The sequence below is a fragment of the Taurulus bubalis genome (assembly GCF_910589615.1).
Source record: "Taurulus bubalis genome assembly, chromosome: 8".
Lineage (NCBI taxonomy): Eukaryota > Metazoa > Chordata > Actinopteri > Perciformes > Cottidae > Taurulus > Taurulus bubalis.
In genome coordinates, this window is record NC_136596.1 from 16,717,002 (window position 1) to 16,732,618 (window position 15,617).

Below are 15,617 nucleotides of genomic sequence, written 5' to 3' on the forward strand. Positions count from 1 at the left end.
AAAGTACCCGACGAGCCCTGTAAAGCGACGCGGCTGCGGCCCATCCGGATGGTTTGGAAGTTTGTTCCGGTTACGCAGACGTACCATGGAGAGAAGGAAGTGGTGGTAGTGCCTTTTTTTATATTCCGCTGATTATGCCATTGACACACATGACAGCAGACAGACTGACTGTTTTTTATTTTTTTATTATTTTTATATTCACTCGGTGTAAAAACAACGATGGTCTCTAAATAGTGCCCGTACAGTATGTGTCACCGTCATGTGTTTCCAGGGGATCACATAGGAGACGGACTTGTACACATTTCCAGCGTGGGTGCGCTGCCAGTGCCAAGCACCGAGCTGTCCCGGTGGCGCTCTCGTCTCGCTTTGCTTGACTTGGTAACTTGTAGCCATGGGTTCAGGAAATGTGAGAGGACTCAGGTTCAGCGAGCCGACTGAAGCAGCACACACACAGACTCGGCTTGCTGCCGTTTTCCCACCTGGTTTTCCCAAATGTGTACGCGTTAACTAACCCTGTTATCTCGGCAGACCAGCCTTTAGTGAAGATATGAGATTACTCTTCCTTGCTTGTCTCAGCCCCAAAACTGGAAACCACACTACAGCTGAGAGAATAAGGTAATTTGCATTGTTGCTAAGTGCTAACAGCTGTTGCTTATGATTATTTACCTGGTGAGGCCTATATTAGGCAGGAGTAGTGGAGTTCACTGTCAGCCAGGGCCATCTCAAAATGCAGCTTTCTACTTTTCTCTACATGGCCAATGGCTTTAGTATATCAGCTATAACATGATCCAGGAAGATAACGCTGTCAGTTAGAACACAGTGTAGACAAACAGCAACGCACCAACCCGACTGTTGATGGTGGTAAGACAAGGCTTTTGAGAAGAAAAAAAGTTTGTTTGAATGTTTGTAACTTAATTTAACCATCCTGCCTTCCTACCCGCCAGCCATAGTCATATGTGTCTTTTCTTTTAGGTCCCACATTGAATCAGCAGGACATACCTGTGAGCTCAGAGATGCAGCAGCATTTCAGTCTCCTGCTGAGGTGGCAAATCTAATATCTCAACATCCTCCATTTGAGGGTGCACTGGCCATCCATCTGCTCAGAGCAGGCAGCCTTCTCTTAGGTAAACATCCTTGCTGTTATATGATCTATTCACTTATCGTATTTGTGTTTGTCAACATACCATTAGGCCTGCAAGTTGCTACCTGTCCCAAAAATGTCAAGACCTTTCTGTTTTATGTCTAACCTTTACACCAGACATCCAAGTACCCTTTGGCGTTATCTTTGGCGGAACAGATATAAATGAAGATGTGAAAGTTGAGCAGAAGCGTGTGGTTATGGAGCAGGTGCTACTGAAAGCCAGGTGATGTTGCTGCAAACTACTATTTTAACCTATTTAATTCATAATAGCTCCAAAGTTGAAAATATGTGTGGTGCTCTGTCTGTGAAGAACTCCAGTCACAATTTGCTTAGTAACAATATACACAATGAAGTATATGTTTTTGGTCCCAATCCATTTAGTCTAACTAACAACATGAGACAAATTATCTTTTGTCTGTTTGAAAAAGTTATGTGTTGTGAGTGTGATATAAATGTAAAAGTGTCTTAATATATCAATAATAGATTTTTTCGCCTATTGGTACCAAATATGCCAATAATGTATCACAACGTGTTTTACTTACTTCCTTTTATAGAGGTTTGATGCAGATGTCACCGCCCTGAAGTACAAGCAGGAAGTAAATGCGACCATTTGCACCTTAATTTAACTTATCCATATCAAATCAACGACACCCTCTGATTTTTAACCATATGATTTTCAGTCTGGGACATAATAACAAATCTTGTATTGCTTTACAAGCAATACAAGATTTACATGATTTATAAGCTCAAACCAAAGTTGGTGTCACATGTGTGACCAGTGGGAATTTTACCCATAAATCACTGTTTATGTGGCCTATTAAAAGCAATCATCCTTCTATTAATGTAGATATTAAGAATTGCATGAATTTTCACCATTACTTGAATTGTTGGAAAACATTTAAGACTTATAGACTAGTAGACTGTAAGATATAGAAAAAGACTAGATTCCTGTAAAATCATCCAGGGCCAGTACTGGCGTGAAAGAATGAGGCTGAACACAAGCTGGCCAGCTGTGCAGGTTGCGTGTCCTCTTCTTCCCCAGTTTAACATTAAAAAGTAAACGTCCACACAGGCTTATCAATATCCTGCCCTGCGCCCTAACACAAGACCCTGGTGTCTTCATTATCATTATGATGAAAATGCGGGAGATAGTAGGGCATACATCCAGTAAATCTAAGGGGATAATTGCCTTCTGGGAGAACGGAGGGGGGATTCAAGTCTCAAAACTTCAAACATCTGAATCAGCGCACCTCCCGCTGCTCGTGCCTTCACACACAAACCTTGATCATAAAATTCAGTCACCACTCTGAGCCCGTTGGCCTATTTAATAATGCACGCAAATTAATATCTCCTCACTGTTCTTTGCTCTACATTTCCTTTGTTTTCCTCTTTGTATTCTTGCTGTATTCATCCTTAAATCCTTTGCCTTCAAACCACAAGCAGTTCCTCTGCTCTCACGTGTTCAGCCCTAGCCGGGAGACTTTTGTGTTTTACTCTTGTTTCCAAATTTTCATTGCTTGTAAAAAGCTAAAACGGCATCAATGAAATTTCTTGTTTAACAGAAATGGGTTTTTAAAGTGGTGATCATAACTGTTTTTTTTTTGTTTTTTTTTTATCAGGTTTGCGGTTGCATTTACCGACAAACTGAAAGAAGAGGCAGAGTTTTTTTTGGTACGATTATACTCTTTTGTATTGTAATAGTCCAACTGCAGTAGTTTATATTTAATATGCACTGATGCTTGCATGACATGTGCAAGCCGCTGCATCACGTGACATATGGTGGTTGTCAGTTCTACTCGGGTGAGTTTTACTAGAAAATGTTTATATAGTGTGTGTGTGTGTGCCTAATTTAATATGCATATATATATATATGCTGGAACCCACTGTCACATAAACTAATTAACTAACTGTCATAAGTAATATTTCAAAATAAATAAAACATTGAGCCCTTTATTTCAAAGCTACAATTGAAAAATCGAGTAGTGAGGGCAGAAGCTTTTTGTTTGCATTTTACGGCACATCAACATACAGCAGAAGCCTGACAGCTTCAATAAATACAACAGAAGGGCTTTTACAATACAAACACAATGTCCTCCCCTGGCCCGTAATAGTTGGGCATTAAAACAATATTAACATGTTTTACTTTCAGATTAGATTCCAGCCGTGTGCTGCAGATTGAGGCGAGTGGCATGCTTTATCTCTGCCATTTAGTGCTGACAGCAGGCAGACAGGACAGGCACTGAGAGGCATCACCACACTTTTTATTGTGACAGAAAACACACATGGGGGATGGATCCAGTGTGATAGCGTGCAGTCAATTTCCTTTCCATCCACTCTGATTTGTTTTGTAGCAACCCCTTTATCTCAGCAAATGCTTTCCTGACTCTTTTCAAGTTTGGATTTTAATTGAATACGTTTGGTGCACAACAGGCATTAATTGGCTGTTTATTTTGTGTGACATGCGGAGAAAGAAGCATAGTTAGTAGTAATCATGTGTAATTTGTACAAACAAATACTACCAATAATTACTGATTGATTTAAAACACTTGCGTATCTATGTTTTTATCTGTGTGTTTACCCGAATGTTTCTATGTTTCTCTGAAGCTGTCCCAGAGCAGTAAAATCTATGTCCAGCCCCAAGGTAAGCTCTGCAGCAGGAATATCCTCACTTGACTGGACATCCCTGTTTGCCATTGAATTGTTAATCAGCTTTGACATATTTTTCCTTCATTATCATGCTGTCTACAGTACAGAGTTGCATTTGCTCTTGCCATTGGCCACCGTGACATGTAGGACAGCCCAAATCACTCCTACATGTTGTTTCCCACCAGAAGCCTTTTTTGGCAAATAATGTCCCTCCATAGATTAGAGGAGAGCCGTGGGCGGCTGCATGACTGATCCCTGACCAGTGAAAGTTTAGCTCTTATGCTTAGATAATGTTCACACTGAAGTGCTTTTGACATCCACCACACATATTAATGTTTTTAAATATGAATCTGTTTTGTTTATTTTACATACAGATATTAGATCCACACAAATATGTTTCATACGAATAAAAGCTTAGGCAAATATTAGATTTGATTGATGAACCTAACTTTGAGTGTCACATAACAAAGTTCAAAATCTGAAAAACAATTGTGGATTTACTTATTTAAGTATTTAACTAAAAGACACACATTTATATCATTCTGCATAATTAATGCTAGCATTAATTTACAGTAAAAGCTTTAACATGAAGACTGTGCCTTGTTCTTGTCCGTGTAATTTTAAAGGCATCCAGACGGAAGTGAGTGAGAAATTCCACTGGGCTGAATTCTTGAGGAGCTCAGGTACTATTACTGCTTCAACCGGTTGTCATTCCAGCTATTGTCTCATGGGAAACTTGATCATCCACAGGCCACATCATTGTGGATAGTTTTCACGAACTAATTTGTTTCGTTCGTTATTTGCCTAGAAAATATTTCCAAGAAAAGCTATTCTGAGGGAGGTCTTTGGATCATAAGAGCTTTTTTGGTGTACTGACCCTTTCATAGCAGGACTGAATCATACATGTTTTAATTAATATGAAGGTATTTGTTATACTTTGAATATACTCTTTTAGCTTAATATTTTGTGCTCTTTAACAACAACTTGTTATTGGCAGTCATTGGAGTCAGTCTGGTTGAAGCATTACTAACTTCATGCAAATTTAAGCTTTTGTACATAATGCCATATTCTAGACTGCATCCTCCTCTTCTTTCCTCCACTATTAGTCATAGATTGTGCAGTGCAGTGGAGCCCCCGCTGGGAGCATGATGGGGAATGCATTCGTACACCCCCTACCTGAAAAGTACCAATCAGAGCATAAATCTACTCTGTGCTGTGTTCAATGCATCAATGTGGTTGTCAGCGAGGCCAGAGTTTGTCCCAGAATTCCCTTCTCTCCTCCAGTTCTCCAACTCCCATTTGAATAGCTCAGTAAATATGCGCCGTTACTCAGAGCATCCTCTCCACAAGCAGCCCTGATTTTAACAATTGCAAGATGATGTCCATCCCAGGTACATTAGTGTTCATATAGAGCAACGTTGAATACAAAGAGCACCAATTGATTAATAGCTCCGACCCGGGTCCATTTGTCACCGCGCTTCACCAGTGCAAGTAATAGTAATTGCCCACAGTCACTTCTCCATTGTTTTTATACTGGAGATAGAAGTCAAACGTATTGTGCTTTCCCTCAGTGATGTGATGAAAGTGATCTGACTCATGGTTGCTTTTAGTGCTGTAAACATTGTTCTAGTTTCTGCGTATGTGCTGTCTGATTGTGGTAATTTGTTGTGGATATGGGTCAGATGGGTTTAATATCAGAAAGACATTTTGGGGTATTTTCAATGCATCAATGTGTGTGTGTGTGTGTATATATATATATACACACACACAACCTTGCCACACCTTATTAAACTAGCATATATATATATATGCTAGTTTAATAAGGTGTGGCAAGGTTTTAATGTTCGGATTACATATATATTATCCTGTAGGGCACACTGTAAAAAGACCTGTCACTGAACATAGAAGCTGACTTAAGATACATGACGATATCGTGTGTGTGTGTTATCCTTTGGGTGTCATGAACCCTCCACAGACCTTAGCACTGCGATCCAGAAGCTGTCAGTCCATGAAAGCCACCCGGTGCTTGTGAGATTGAAGCATACATGTAGAACAGCACTGTGAGGATTTGAGTCACTGAGGGATGAGAGGGAACGAGCAGGGGGTCTGTTGTCACCTTGTCCAGCTGCTTGATCCTTAAGGGATAGATAGTATGCTTATTGAATATATATTACACAGGGAGCCTTCAGTGAAGTCTGTATGAATTGATTAAATGTAATTAAAAATCAAAAGACAAGGTTAGGTGTGACGTCGAACTCCTATTATCATCATCCTATAGTGTGGCAACATGATTAGGGAACAATGTTTGTGCCATTGCAGGCATATCATGTGGCCTTGTGTTCCTTGGTGATTATATTACATTGAGGAATTTGCAGTTGCGTCAAGCTCCGCTTTATATAATTGTAAGTAATGTATTATCCATTCAGTCATTTTTGTTTCCCAAAAATGTGTCTTTCTCCTCTGATATCTGGCTTATCTGACCATCCTGGTGTGGTGAGAAGGAAAGACATTTCTTCTGACTTCTCAGATATTTTGACAAGCACCTGCAAACTGGACACAAACTATTTTCTCTTTGGAGCTTGTTGGCAGCTTTAAAACATTCTCTGGAATTCAGTAGACTGGTTGATTATCAAAAGCTCTTTATTGACTTCATGTATCTCACCTGTGAAGCTTTGTTAGTAAATACTATTTTGTTAGGTGTTTTTCATTTAATTTGGTCCGGTCCCTGCCGTATCTGTTCGCTGTATCACCCTGTGCCACTCAACAGATTAATAGAAGCTCTTCAGATAGATATGTGCTGCCATATCCATGCATGCACACATACAAATTAAAGCATGAAGGGGTTGTTCAGAATACCCTTCTGAAATCAAAGGCAAACGAACAAAAATGTGTTTTTCTCAGAACTCACAGAGAGAGTTCTGAGAGAAAAGAGTGCTTCTGGCACAGCAGATAATTTGTACAACTGTGTGTTTCTCCCCCGAGGAAAGATGAATTGCGTCGTTGAATCCAAAAGGATTTTTTTTTTTTTAATTATTTCTTTGAATTTCTTCTTCATTGTGATATATCTGTGCTCCTGTATGATTCCAGCTATCCTCCTCTTGCATCTGCTTCTGAGGTAGTGACATGTTTGTTTCCCTCAGCTGACGCGATCTCTCATCATGTGAATCAATGCGAGGACGTTCATTACTTCCCGCAGATGAAGAGCCTTTTTGACAATCGGTTCCTAGGATCAGGGTCATTGCCCAGACTCCACACTGTCATTTTAAGATGCTTTAATAGCATTAAAAGAGCTGCCTCAGCCTCTTGATCTGGGCTTATCCGGCAGCAGGGGATTTCACTCAACTGTCACTGTGCTCTCAGCACGTGATCATGTCTGTTTGGTATTATTTTCTAAATGGTCTGTTTCTCGATTTGTCACAGACACTTTGAAAATACATTTTTATTATTGCCTTATTTTGTACTTCCCTTCAATGTTGGTTCAACACTGCAATCAGTACTACCTCAAAATGTAGGATTTATCCATTTGGATCGTTGTTGAGCATAATGGGTCAGAGATTAAAAAAGGGTATGTTGGGTAGCCCTCTAATGTTAAAACATCCCTCTACATCTGCTTGTTTTAGTATAATATGTTCTTATATTCAGCCAGTAGACCGTGGCCTTAAAGTGTTGCCTTTACACCAACCTGACTTTAAGCCTACATAAAATCACGACTGCCTTCTCAGGCAGTAAAGAACGGGGCATAACAGCTTCAAAACCGATCTAACATCCTGTCACAACAACTACAGATGTTCATGGTTCACTCATCCAGTGAAATATCTTAACATCTACTGGATGGATTCCCACAACATATTCATGGTTGCCAGATGATGTATCCCATTACTCTATGATCCCTTAATGTTTCCTCTAGCACACCCATCAGGTTGACATCTGTTTTAAATGAAATATCTTGACAAAGAATGGATGGAAGGTCATGCTATTTGCTACAGACATAAATGTATAAATGTAATCATTTTGGTGATCCCTCAACTTTTCATCTCAGACCATCATCAGGTCAACATTTAATTTCACTCAGATTAACGACCAACTCTGCAAAGCTAGTGATCGTCCTAACAGCTGTAGCTTTGTGTCAGCGAGATGGTGAACATGGTAAACGCCGCGCGAAACACGCCGCTCTCATCAGTGTTAATAAAAGATCCCTGATGTTTCTGTGTGTTGTGTGATTGTGATACTTTATAGAGGAAGTATGTTGTAATTTATTTAAATTCAGCTTCTGCTAATTTGTGAGAAGTCAGAGACTTAGACTTGTGTCTGTGTGCGTACGCGTGTGTTTTGTCGTCATCAAAGTGCAGGGCTGCATCGTCAGGGTCAGGACTTGTATCTGTTGCTTTTGGGAAATCAGGTGCAGAACAGTAGTTGTTGGCAGGGAGCACAGTTGTGTACCAGTTTCTGATTCATCTCTGGATTGGATGATCTAGGAAAAGAGACTATTTAGTGGCACTTCCTGTAAATTAGAGCAAGGTTCTCAACGTGTAATGTTGTCAGTATGCTGTTGGGTTAGCTCATTTTATTCTAAAGCTGTTCAGTGAGCAAATTGTCACCCAAACCCTGTGGCTCTGTAGTTATGATGCCGTATTACACAGTGATTAGGCTGCAACCTTCCAATGTATTCTGCAGCCTATTTCCCTGCTGAGTGTTACAACTCTGATCAGAGAATTGTGCGAGTACATTAGTCACTGCTGTCTTATTCTCCTCATGACCTTGGGTGATGTATTGCTTTCATTATCTGCCGACGTACTCGGGATGTTCATTATGCAGTGTTTTGATATTGTGCTGGCTACTCTCCAGGTGTGAGCAGTGAGCATGTGGATGAGCTACGTGTCTTCCTGTTGGTCTGTGGCCTCAGAAGAGTCAAGGACCCCCTCTTTCTGGTGGAGATTTTTTCAGGTAAACTATCTATTTTATAAAGTTTATGCACTAGTAATGAAAAAACTCAAGGGAAATACATTGTCAAATAATATCGCAGCTCAAACAAAGGGGAGGGTATCTCGTGCTGTCAAGTTTTCAGCAAATTAAAATGTCAAGCAAATTCTCAAATTGCAAAGCCTTTCTGACTGCTTTCCTGTAGGAACCTATGGCAGAGTCAGTGGCAGTGTCCTCATCAATTAGGAATGAAGTAAGATCTCTGTGGTTGAGTTTCAGAAAATTAAAACATTCATGTGAAAGTGCAGTGAGATTCTCCTGACAGCTCGTGTAGGCTCAACAAAGACATTGTGCCTTGTTATCTCGTTGAGCCTTACTGTTATGCTTTTTCTTTTTATGTTAACTGTTATATATCTTATATGTGTCTAATATATTACATTTTGAGATAGCCTTCGATTTTGCAACATCCGTAGGTTCCTTTTTTACATCCTCTTTTATTGTGTGACTTTCAAGCACAAAGTGATAGTAATGAGAGGGCTGACAATTGTATCTTGGTGTTTCAGCCAGATAGGAAAACTAGTTGTTTGCATTAACACACGTATATGTTTTTAAAAATACCAACATACGGTGCACTAAGAAAGTATAGCTGTAAGAATGTTGTGCAAACAGCTTTAATGCTGCTGCTGTTAATTATTTCCTCAAACGTTTTTGTTTTTTTGCATCTTTCAGAGTGGCATCGTGAGAACCCGCTGAATGTGTTGGTCGTGATTGGGCCACGGGTAAGTACACATTATACCTGCCATGTGTCTCCCTCTGTACCGTGACATTCTGTGCTGTCGAAATAGAAACCTTGCCTGGGAATTCAAGCGTCCACTAATTGGATGTAGCAGAGATACTGGCTTTAGCTGTTTAGCTGGAATTAACAGGCAGTGCCGGGAAGAACAGGCAATCTTCTGCAAATGGGGCGAGGGACAGCAGCACAGGTCCTGTTTGTTTTTGTCTAACTGGCTGACTGATTGATACATTGATGCATTGCTTTCTCCAGTTCAGCACTTGCCTTGGAGCTGTAAAGAGCTATCTCTGTTTAATACTTGAGGATGGGCACATATCTGGCCATGTGCTGGAATTGCAGCCAAAGCAGTTGGCCCATACCATCATGCTTTCGTCCTGTGCATCATACCTGAAGACACATGTACATATACAGGCACTATGGCTTCATGTCGCGCTCGTCAAATAATTGAGGGGAAAAAAGCAATTGAATTCTTACAGCCTATAATTGACGATATTCATGAATCAACCAGACAGTGAAATCATAGGAGGGAGTTTTTTTTTATACAGTTACTGTCAAAGCTTTGACTGATTGCACCTTGTTAGAGTGAAGTTATATCCCAGCAAGCACCATCAGCCTCAGTGCTCTTACAACTGTTCTTTTTTTCCCCTCGTTTTGCTTCCAGGCTCTCACTCGTTTTTTTCTCTGTATGTTTGTCTTCGTCTTTTCTCCCCCTGACTTGCTTTGATTTGACACCAATATACAGTATTTTAGTATCTGTGCTTTCTTTCAAACAGTGGTGTCAGAAAAAAGGTATGTTCTGCTTTAGTTTTGCTCAAAAACAACTCAATTAGGCCAGGGGCTTCTACAGTGTCTGACTGCCGCTTCCTGTCCGCTATGCTTTGTTGTTTGATGAAATGGTTCAGTGGAAGTGCAGACGTGTGATTCATCTCGACACCGTGAATCACAGTGAAATCGTGTTTGTTTGAGAAATGAAAAGCCATATATTATTATTGTTATTATTATCAATAAAGAACATGTATTTGTATGACCGACAGATTTTCCCTTGATACTTTAAAGGATTTCACTTTTAAATATAAACATCATTCAATCAATTTAATGAAGAAAAGTGCTAAAATTACAAACTGAGAATGAGACATGCTTTGCTCAGTCCGTCATGATGTACTATAAATCCACAGCTACTATATTCTAGTAATAAGCACTCTGGCTGCATGGCATCTGTCATTAAGAGGTGAATTCAGGTCAGTTTGTCAGCGATGCCACATCAAGCATCACGTGCCGCATATTCTGAAGTATTAAATCAAAAAGATTATTCTAAAAATGTAATGTGAGCTCTTGGGATATTAGCACGCAAATATCAGTTGCTTAATAATGTGACAAAAATGTAAAAGTGAAATAATAATAAAACCAATGATACATATTTATATAGTGTCTGCCTTCCCCTTCTGACTAGCCATGGCTTCCCCTCAATTCCACCAATACATAGTATACAGAATCAGTGCAGTGCTTACATCATTTGTGTTTGTTAATACTGCCTTTATTGTGATCTATCCCCTGCTGGTTGTACAATAGCTGCTAAATCCCAGATTACACCCAGATACAATTTTTTTTTTTTTTTTTTTTTTTTTTTTTCTCAGTACAGATTGTTTGATTTTAATACACATGTGCTTTAAAGCAGATTCCATGTAGAATTTCCATGAGTTATACACTGAAAGTGAAACAAGTAGGCGCTTGCTTGGCAGAATCTTTGACCTAAATTGCTATGCTTTGACTTTTCTGTGGGCATGCTAATGCACGCAAATCCCACATTGCAATTAATCAGATTGGCCACCCACCCTGACCCCAATCTCTGAAAATACAGGATTTTACAGAGAATGATTTGCTCTTGATATAAATTATTAATTGTGTCATTGTTTGTATTCCATCCTTTCACTTGTCTTTGTAACCTGTCTCTCTCTCTATTAGATCGATCCTGTGTTTACCGTTGAAGTGGAAGCTGTTGTTAAAAAGTAAGCTTTCTTTTTTGAGTTTTCCTTAACAGTTATATATAAATCCTATAAAAGGAGAATTGAGATGTGACAATTAAGACTTTCCTCCTGCAAGAAATGTGAATGTGGCACAAGAAAATATCTACGCAAATGTAGCTCGCATTTATCTTGACATAATGTGAACTGAATGAAAATCTGAGGGGAGCACCAAGATCCTCTCTTTATTTTTTTGTCTGTCCTCCCACTCATGAGTCTTAGCTGATCTTTCAGTTTTTCGCCAAGGGCCACAACACCACAACAGTGCTCTTTGCGGCAGGAAGCTGCCTTCTCTGGTTTACCTGGACTCTGTGTGCATGTCACACACAGTGCATCTGTGTTTCCTTCCCTGGGCTTGTCACTGCCCTTTAGCATCATTCACGCCTCTGTTAGCCCTGAGTCACACCGAACTGAGCTTTGCCGCTGCTTCTGCAGAACAGCAGGGGTCTTCTTGGCCCAGGAGAGGAGCCAACGGGAGCTTCATGCTGCCATGAAAAGGTGCTTCACCGTGGTTAACAGCTCCGTCTCAGAGGGCATGTCAGCGGCCATTTTGGAGGTAAACATCTTTAGCGCCTATGGGTAACTGAATAGCATGTCCTTACTGACTCCAGTAATTCAGCTGCTAAACACAATATTATCTTGTTATAGCTCATGCAGTGTTGTGCAGAATATTATCGTAATTTGTCTTTAAATGTAAAAGGAGAATTTTCCAACCAAAACCCATGAAAAAAATGTAAACTGAGTGAATATTTACAGGAGTTCTTATCTCGCTGTTTCTTGCTCTGCTACAATATTATCTGACCACTTCAGGGACAATTACCCAAATGAATTGCTTGACTGCAATCTCCCCATTCCGGAGTAAGCAAAACCCGCAAATCCACTTAATCTCTTTTAAACACAGTCGATTTAAGACAATCCACAGTGGGCTTAATGTCTGATTAGTATGTTAGCATGTTGCACTCAACAACCTCCTAGTAGCAGCTACAGATCTGTAAGTAAACCAAGGCACTGAAGGGCAGAATGGCTGCGCTGTACAACCTCCTTTTTTTTCATGATAATGACAAAGTAAATAAGTCACAGTGACTTTTAAGCATTCAATGTCTCTGCTTCAACAGGCCATGGATCTCGGGGTACCTGTGTTGGCCAGGGACATCCCAGGAAATGCAGCCGTAGTGCACCATGAGTTCACTGGCCTGCTGTACTCGTCTCCTCAGGTATGGTGACCGCATCCGTTAAGCCCTATTAAGCTGTCACATTGACTGTGTTGATGGACTACAAAGAGGATATACTGCATATACACTGTAGCCAGCAGCTAGTCCTGTCACCTCAAGCATCCAGAAAAGTGCTTACGGTTAATACTGTAAGTAGAATTGAAGCACTGTATCAGGATGACTGACGGTTGCGGATGTCCTCTTCCTGGCATAGATGTATCTTTTTAAAAAGTCACACAACTTGAAGTAGGAAAACTTTACATCATTTTGTAAAACTTTTTACTTTAAATTCTTATCATTAGTCTAAATCAAACAAAAGTAGCAGATGTTTCCCCAGGTGCTTAGATTAGGATAAAAAAGGGCAGCCTTCAGGGATGGAGCGAAGATACCACATTGCCATGTGGTGATGCAACACATGGCATCATGCAGGAAAGTGCAAAATGGGGAGCTCCCATGGGGAGCTTTTCAGTCTGATCTATCATGAGGTTTGATGCAAAAGAAAAAAAATATCATGGGTTGAGGCTCGTTGGTGGGGGGCTTGAGCGCCGTGCTGTCAAGACACCATGCTCTTGCGTGATGTTGTTGTGAGGGTGGACATAAGTCCTCTCCGGGGGGGGGGGGGTCACGTGTGCTCAGCTCAGCTGCCAGGAGGAAGCTCTCACAGATGGTTGTAGCGACTTGGGCTGGATAAACCACGACCTCAGCCAGGACCGATAGGCAGTCAGTGCTCGTCTTTCAGCCAAAAACTTTTTCTTCAGTGGATCACACTCAAGACTTTTTCTGCATGCTTTAAAATCCCCTCTTATTTTTGATTGACGGTTTCTGGTTCTCTAAGCCTTCAAATTAATTACACCAGGAGTGTAGCTATCAATAAATGTGTCAAAAGAAGAAGAAAAAACACACAAGCACACAAGCTTTAAAGAGAAAAATGGCACTTCCTGTCTGGTTCTATCATTAGGACTAAGAGTGAAATGATTATAAGCATTCAGTTCATAAATTGAGCTTTAATCCCGTTGCTGAGGATTTATAGCTCTCATGTGGTCATACAGAGGAGCCGTTTCCTACCAATAGCCGCTCCAGACATAATCACATCACTTGAATGAAGTAAAGTGAATTGGCCTGCTGACAAGCAGTGGCTAAAACTTTGTGTGCCCATTGGCTATCGTCTTCAGCAAATGGTGGCTGCCATGTTGCAGGAACACTTCAAAACTCTTTTGAAGGATTCTTTCAGTCTTTCGGGCAACAGATTAACAACTAGGATTCAGGATGCCATACGGATACATCACATCTCAGTCGATGCTCAGCGATGACACCATTACTCACTTCTTAATTATCTCATTTGTATCCCCATCTTCTCCTCCCGGTGTCCCTGGTACAGCTGGTGTGAGAGTATTGTTAAACACTATCAGTCACTTTGTTTTTTCCATAAGTAAACAAGAGGTGGCAGCTGTTAGGATTGACGGAAAAGGTCTATTGGACAGCCATATGTGAATCTGATGCCACAAATATCTCCATCCTTTGGCAACGTACAGACATTTTTGAAGTATTTAGTAATCAGCGCACAGTCTCCGATCTGAGTTTTGTTCCTGTGCCTTGGATGATCTTTTATGATTTAAAAAAATATAAACATATCTTCAGGCAACTTCAGTGGTAAGCCTCAAGTGACATTTGGCAGTAAATGACTCATTTTGCTTTTATCTCTGCCAGGAATTTGTGCATCAATCTCAGAGGCTGTTGTCAGATCATGAGCTGAGAGACAGAGTGGTGAGGAATGGAAAGCTCTACGTGGAAGAGCATCACTGCCTGAAACAGGAGAGAGAAACCTACCAGCGGCTGGTGGACACTCTGCTCTGAGCGTAAGGTCACAGCCTTCAACCTCACTCTGCATACTTTCTCAGGAACTGCAACGACAGAGAGCTGGCCATTACACCAGCTTATTTATAGGTTAGAATATCATCGATGTCTTTATTCCCGGCCTTTTAACAAATCAAGCTACAAAGACACTGTACAAAATAAATCATATTTTATCTGCTCTGCCAGATTGAAATTATGCTGCAGAGCACTTTGAACCAAAGACTCATAGTATAAATGGTTGTTTAGTTAATATATTTTATGTACTTGAAAGTGATGATGTACTGTTATTTATGGTTTGGTATGAATATCTAAAGGCATCGGTTCTCTGTTTATGCATTTTACATAATAAAAGAGGCAAACTTCACTTCATCTGGTTGTTTTTGGGTAGATGTTGATCTGAAAATGTACTTTCATTCCCTCTATTGAAGGAATGAAACTTGGGCAAAAAGGGTTATTTTATGTTGCTGTTCCAAAAGGTAACTTGAATGTTCTCTCAAAAACTTTGCAGTACGCATCATTTTTGGCTCAACTGTAAAATTGAGCATTACACATTAAAATATTGATGAACATCAATAACCAACCAGCATACTGTTATCAGAGGTCATATGCCTCATTGTTTTTAAAGTCAGTACTTAACAAAAGAAAAGAAATATTCAAGATCAGTGTTTTAATAAAAAATAAAATGAAAATTAGACTTAAAATTACAAAGAAAGGGGTCTTGGATATTGCATAATAGAACATCCATTTGAGTGAGAAGTATGTTGAATCAAAGCCACATTCTTGGTGAAACCCTTATCCGTCAGGCTGCGTTCTGTATTTCAACTTGTAACTAATTCATTGTTTTTGTTATTTTGGATACTTTTTAAGTGTGTATTTGTACTGTGTGTACCAGCATGTGAGTGTAACATTTTTAGAGAAGTTGATATCTACATGCAGCATTAACATTTGGTGGCTTTAAACATTGAGTAAATACGACTCCCATCTGGTCAACCACCTAACACGCATCCACACTCCAATATTAACAATAATAT

General features: G+C 40.1%; 1 protein-coding gene across 1 annotated transcript; it reads left to right on the top strand.

Annotated features, from left to right (window-relative positions):
• The first annotated feature begins 442 nt into the window (after positions 1-442).
• Positions 443-14,934, top strand: glt1d1 (glycosyltransferase 1 domain containing 1). The gene is made up of 12 exons (XM_079222419.1): positions 443-615; positions 973-1,124; positions 1,259-1,364; positions 2,761-2,812; positions 3,746-3,782; positions 4,414-4,470; positions 8,633-8,731; positions 9,437-9,486; positions 11,463-11,506; positions 11,957-12,077; positions 12,637-12,735; positions 14,440-14,934. The coding sequence occupies exons 1-12, from the start codon at positions 548-550 to the stop codon at positions 14,584-14,586; spliced, it is 1,032 nt and encodes a 343-aa protein (XP_079078545.1). The 5' UTR covers positions 443-547; the 3' UTR covers positions 14,587-14,934.
• Positions 14,935-15,617: the final 683 nt, after the last annotated feature.

What these genes read in the sequence shown, in the direction of transcription:
- glt1d1 (XM_079222419.1), top strand. Translation starts at nt 548, where the DNA reads ATGAGATTACTCTTCCTTGCTTGTCTCAGCCCCAAAACTGGAAACCAC. An exon ending in TGGTCGTGATTGGGCCACGG is followed by an intron (nt 9,487 to 11,462) that starts GTAAGTACACAT and finishes TCTCTCTATTAG; the next exon opens with ATCGATCCTGTGTTTACCGT. An exon ending in GTGGAAGCTGTTGTTAAAAA is followed by an intron (nt 11,507 to 11,956) that starts GTAAGCTTTCTT and finishes CTGCTTCTGCAG; the next exon opens with AACAGCAGGGGTCTTCTTGG.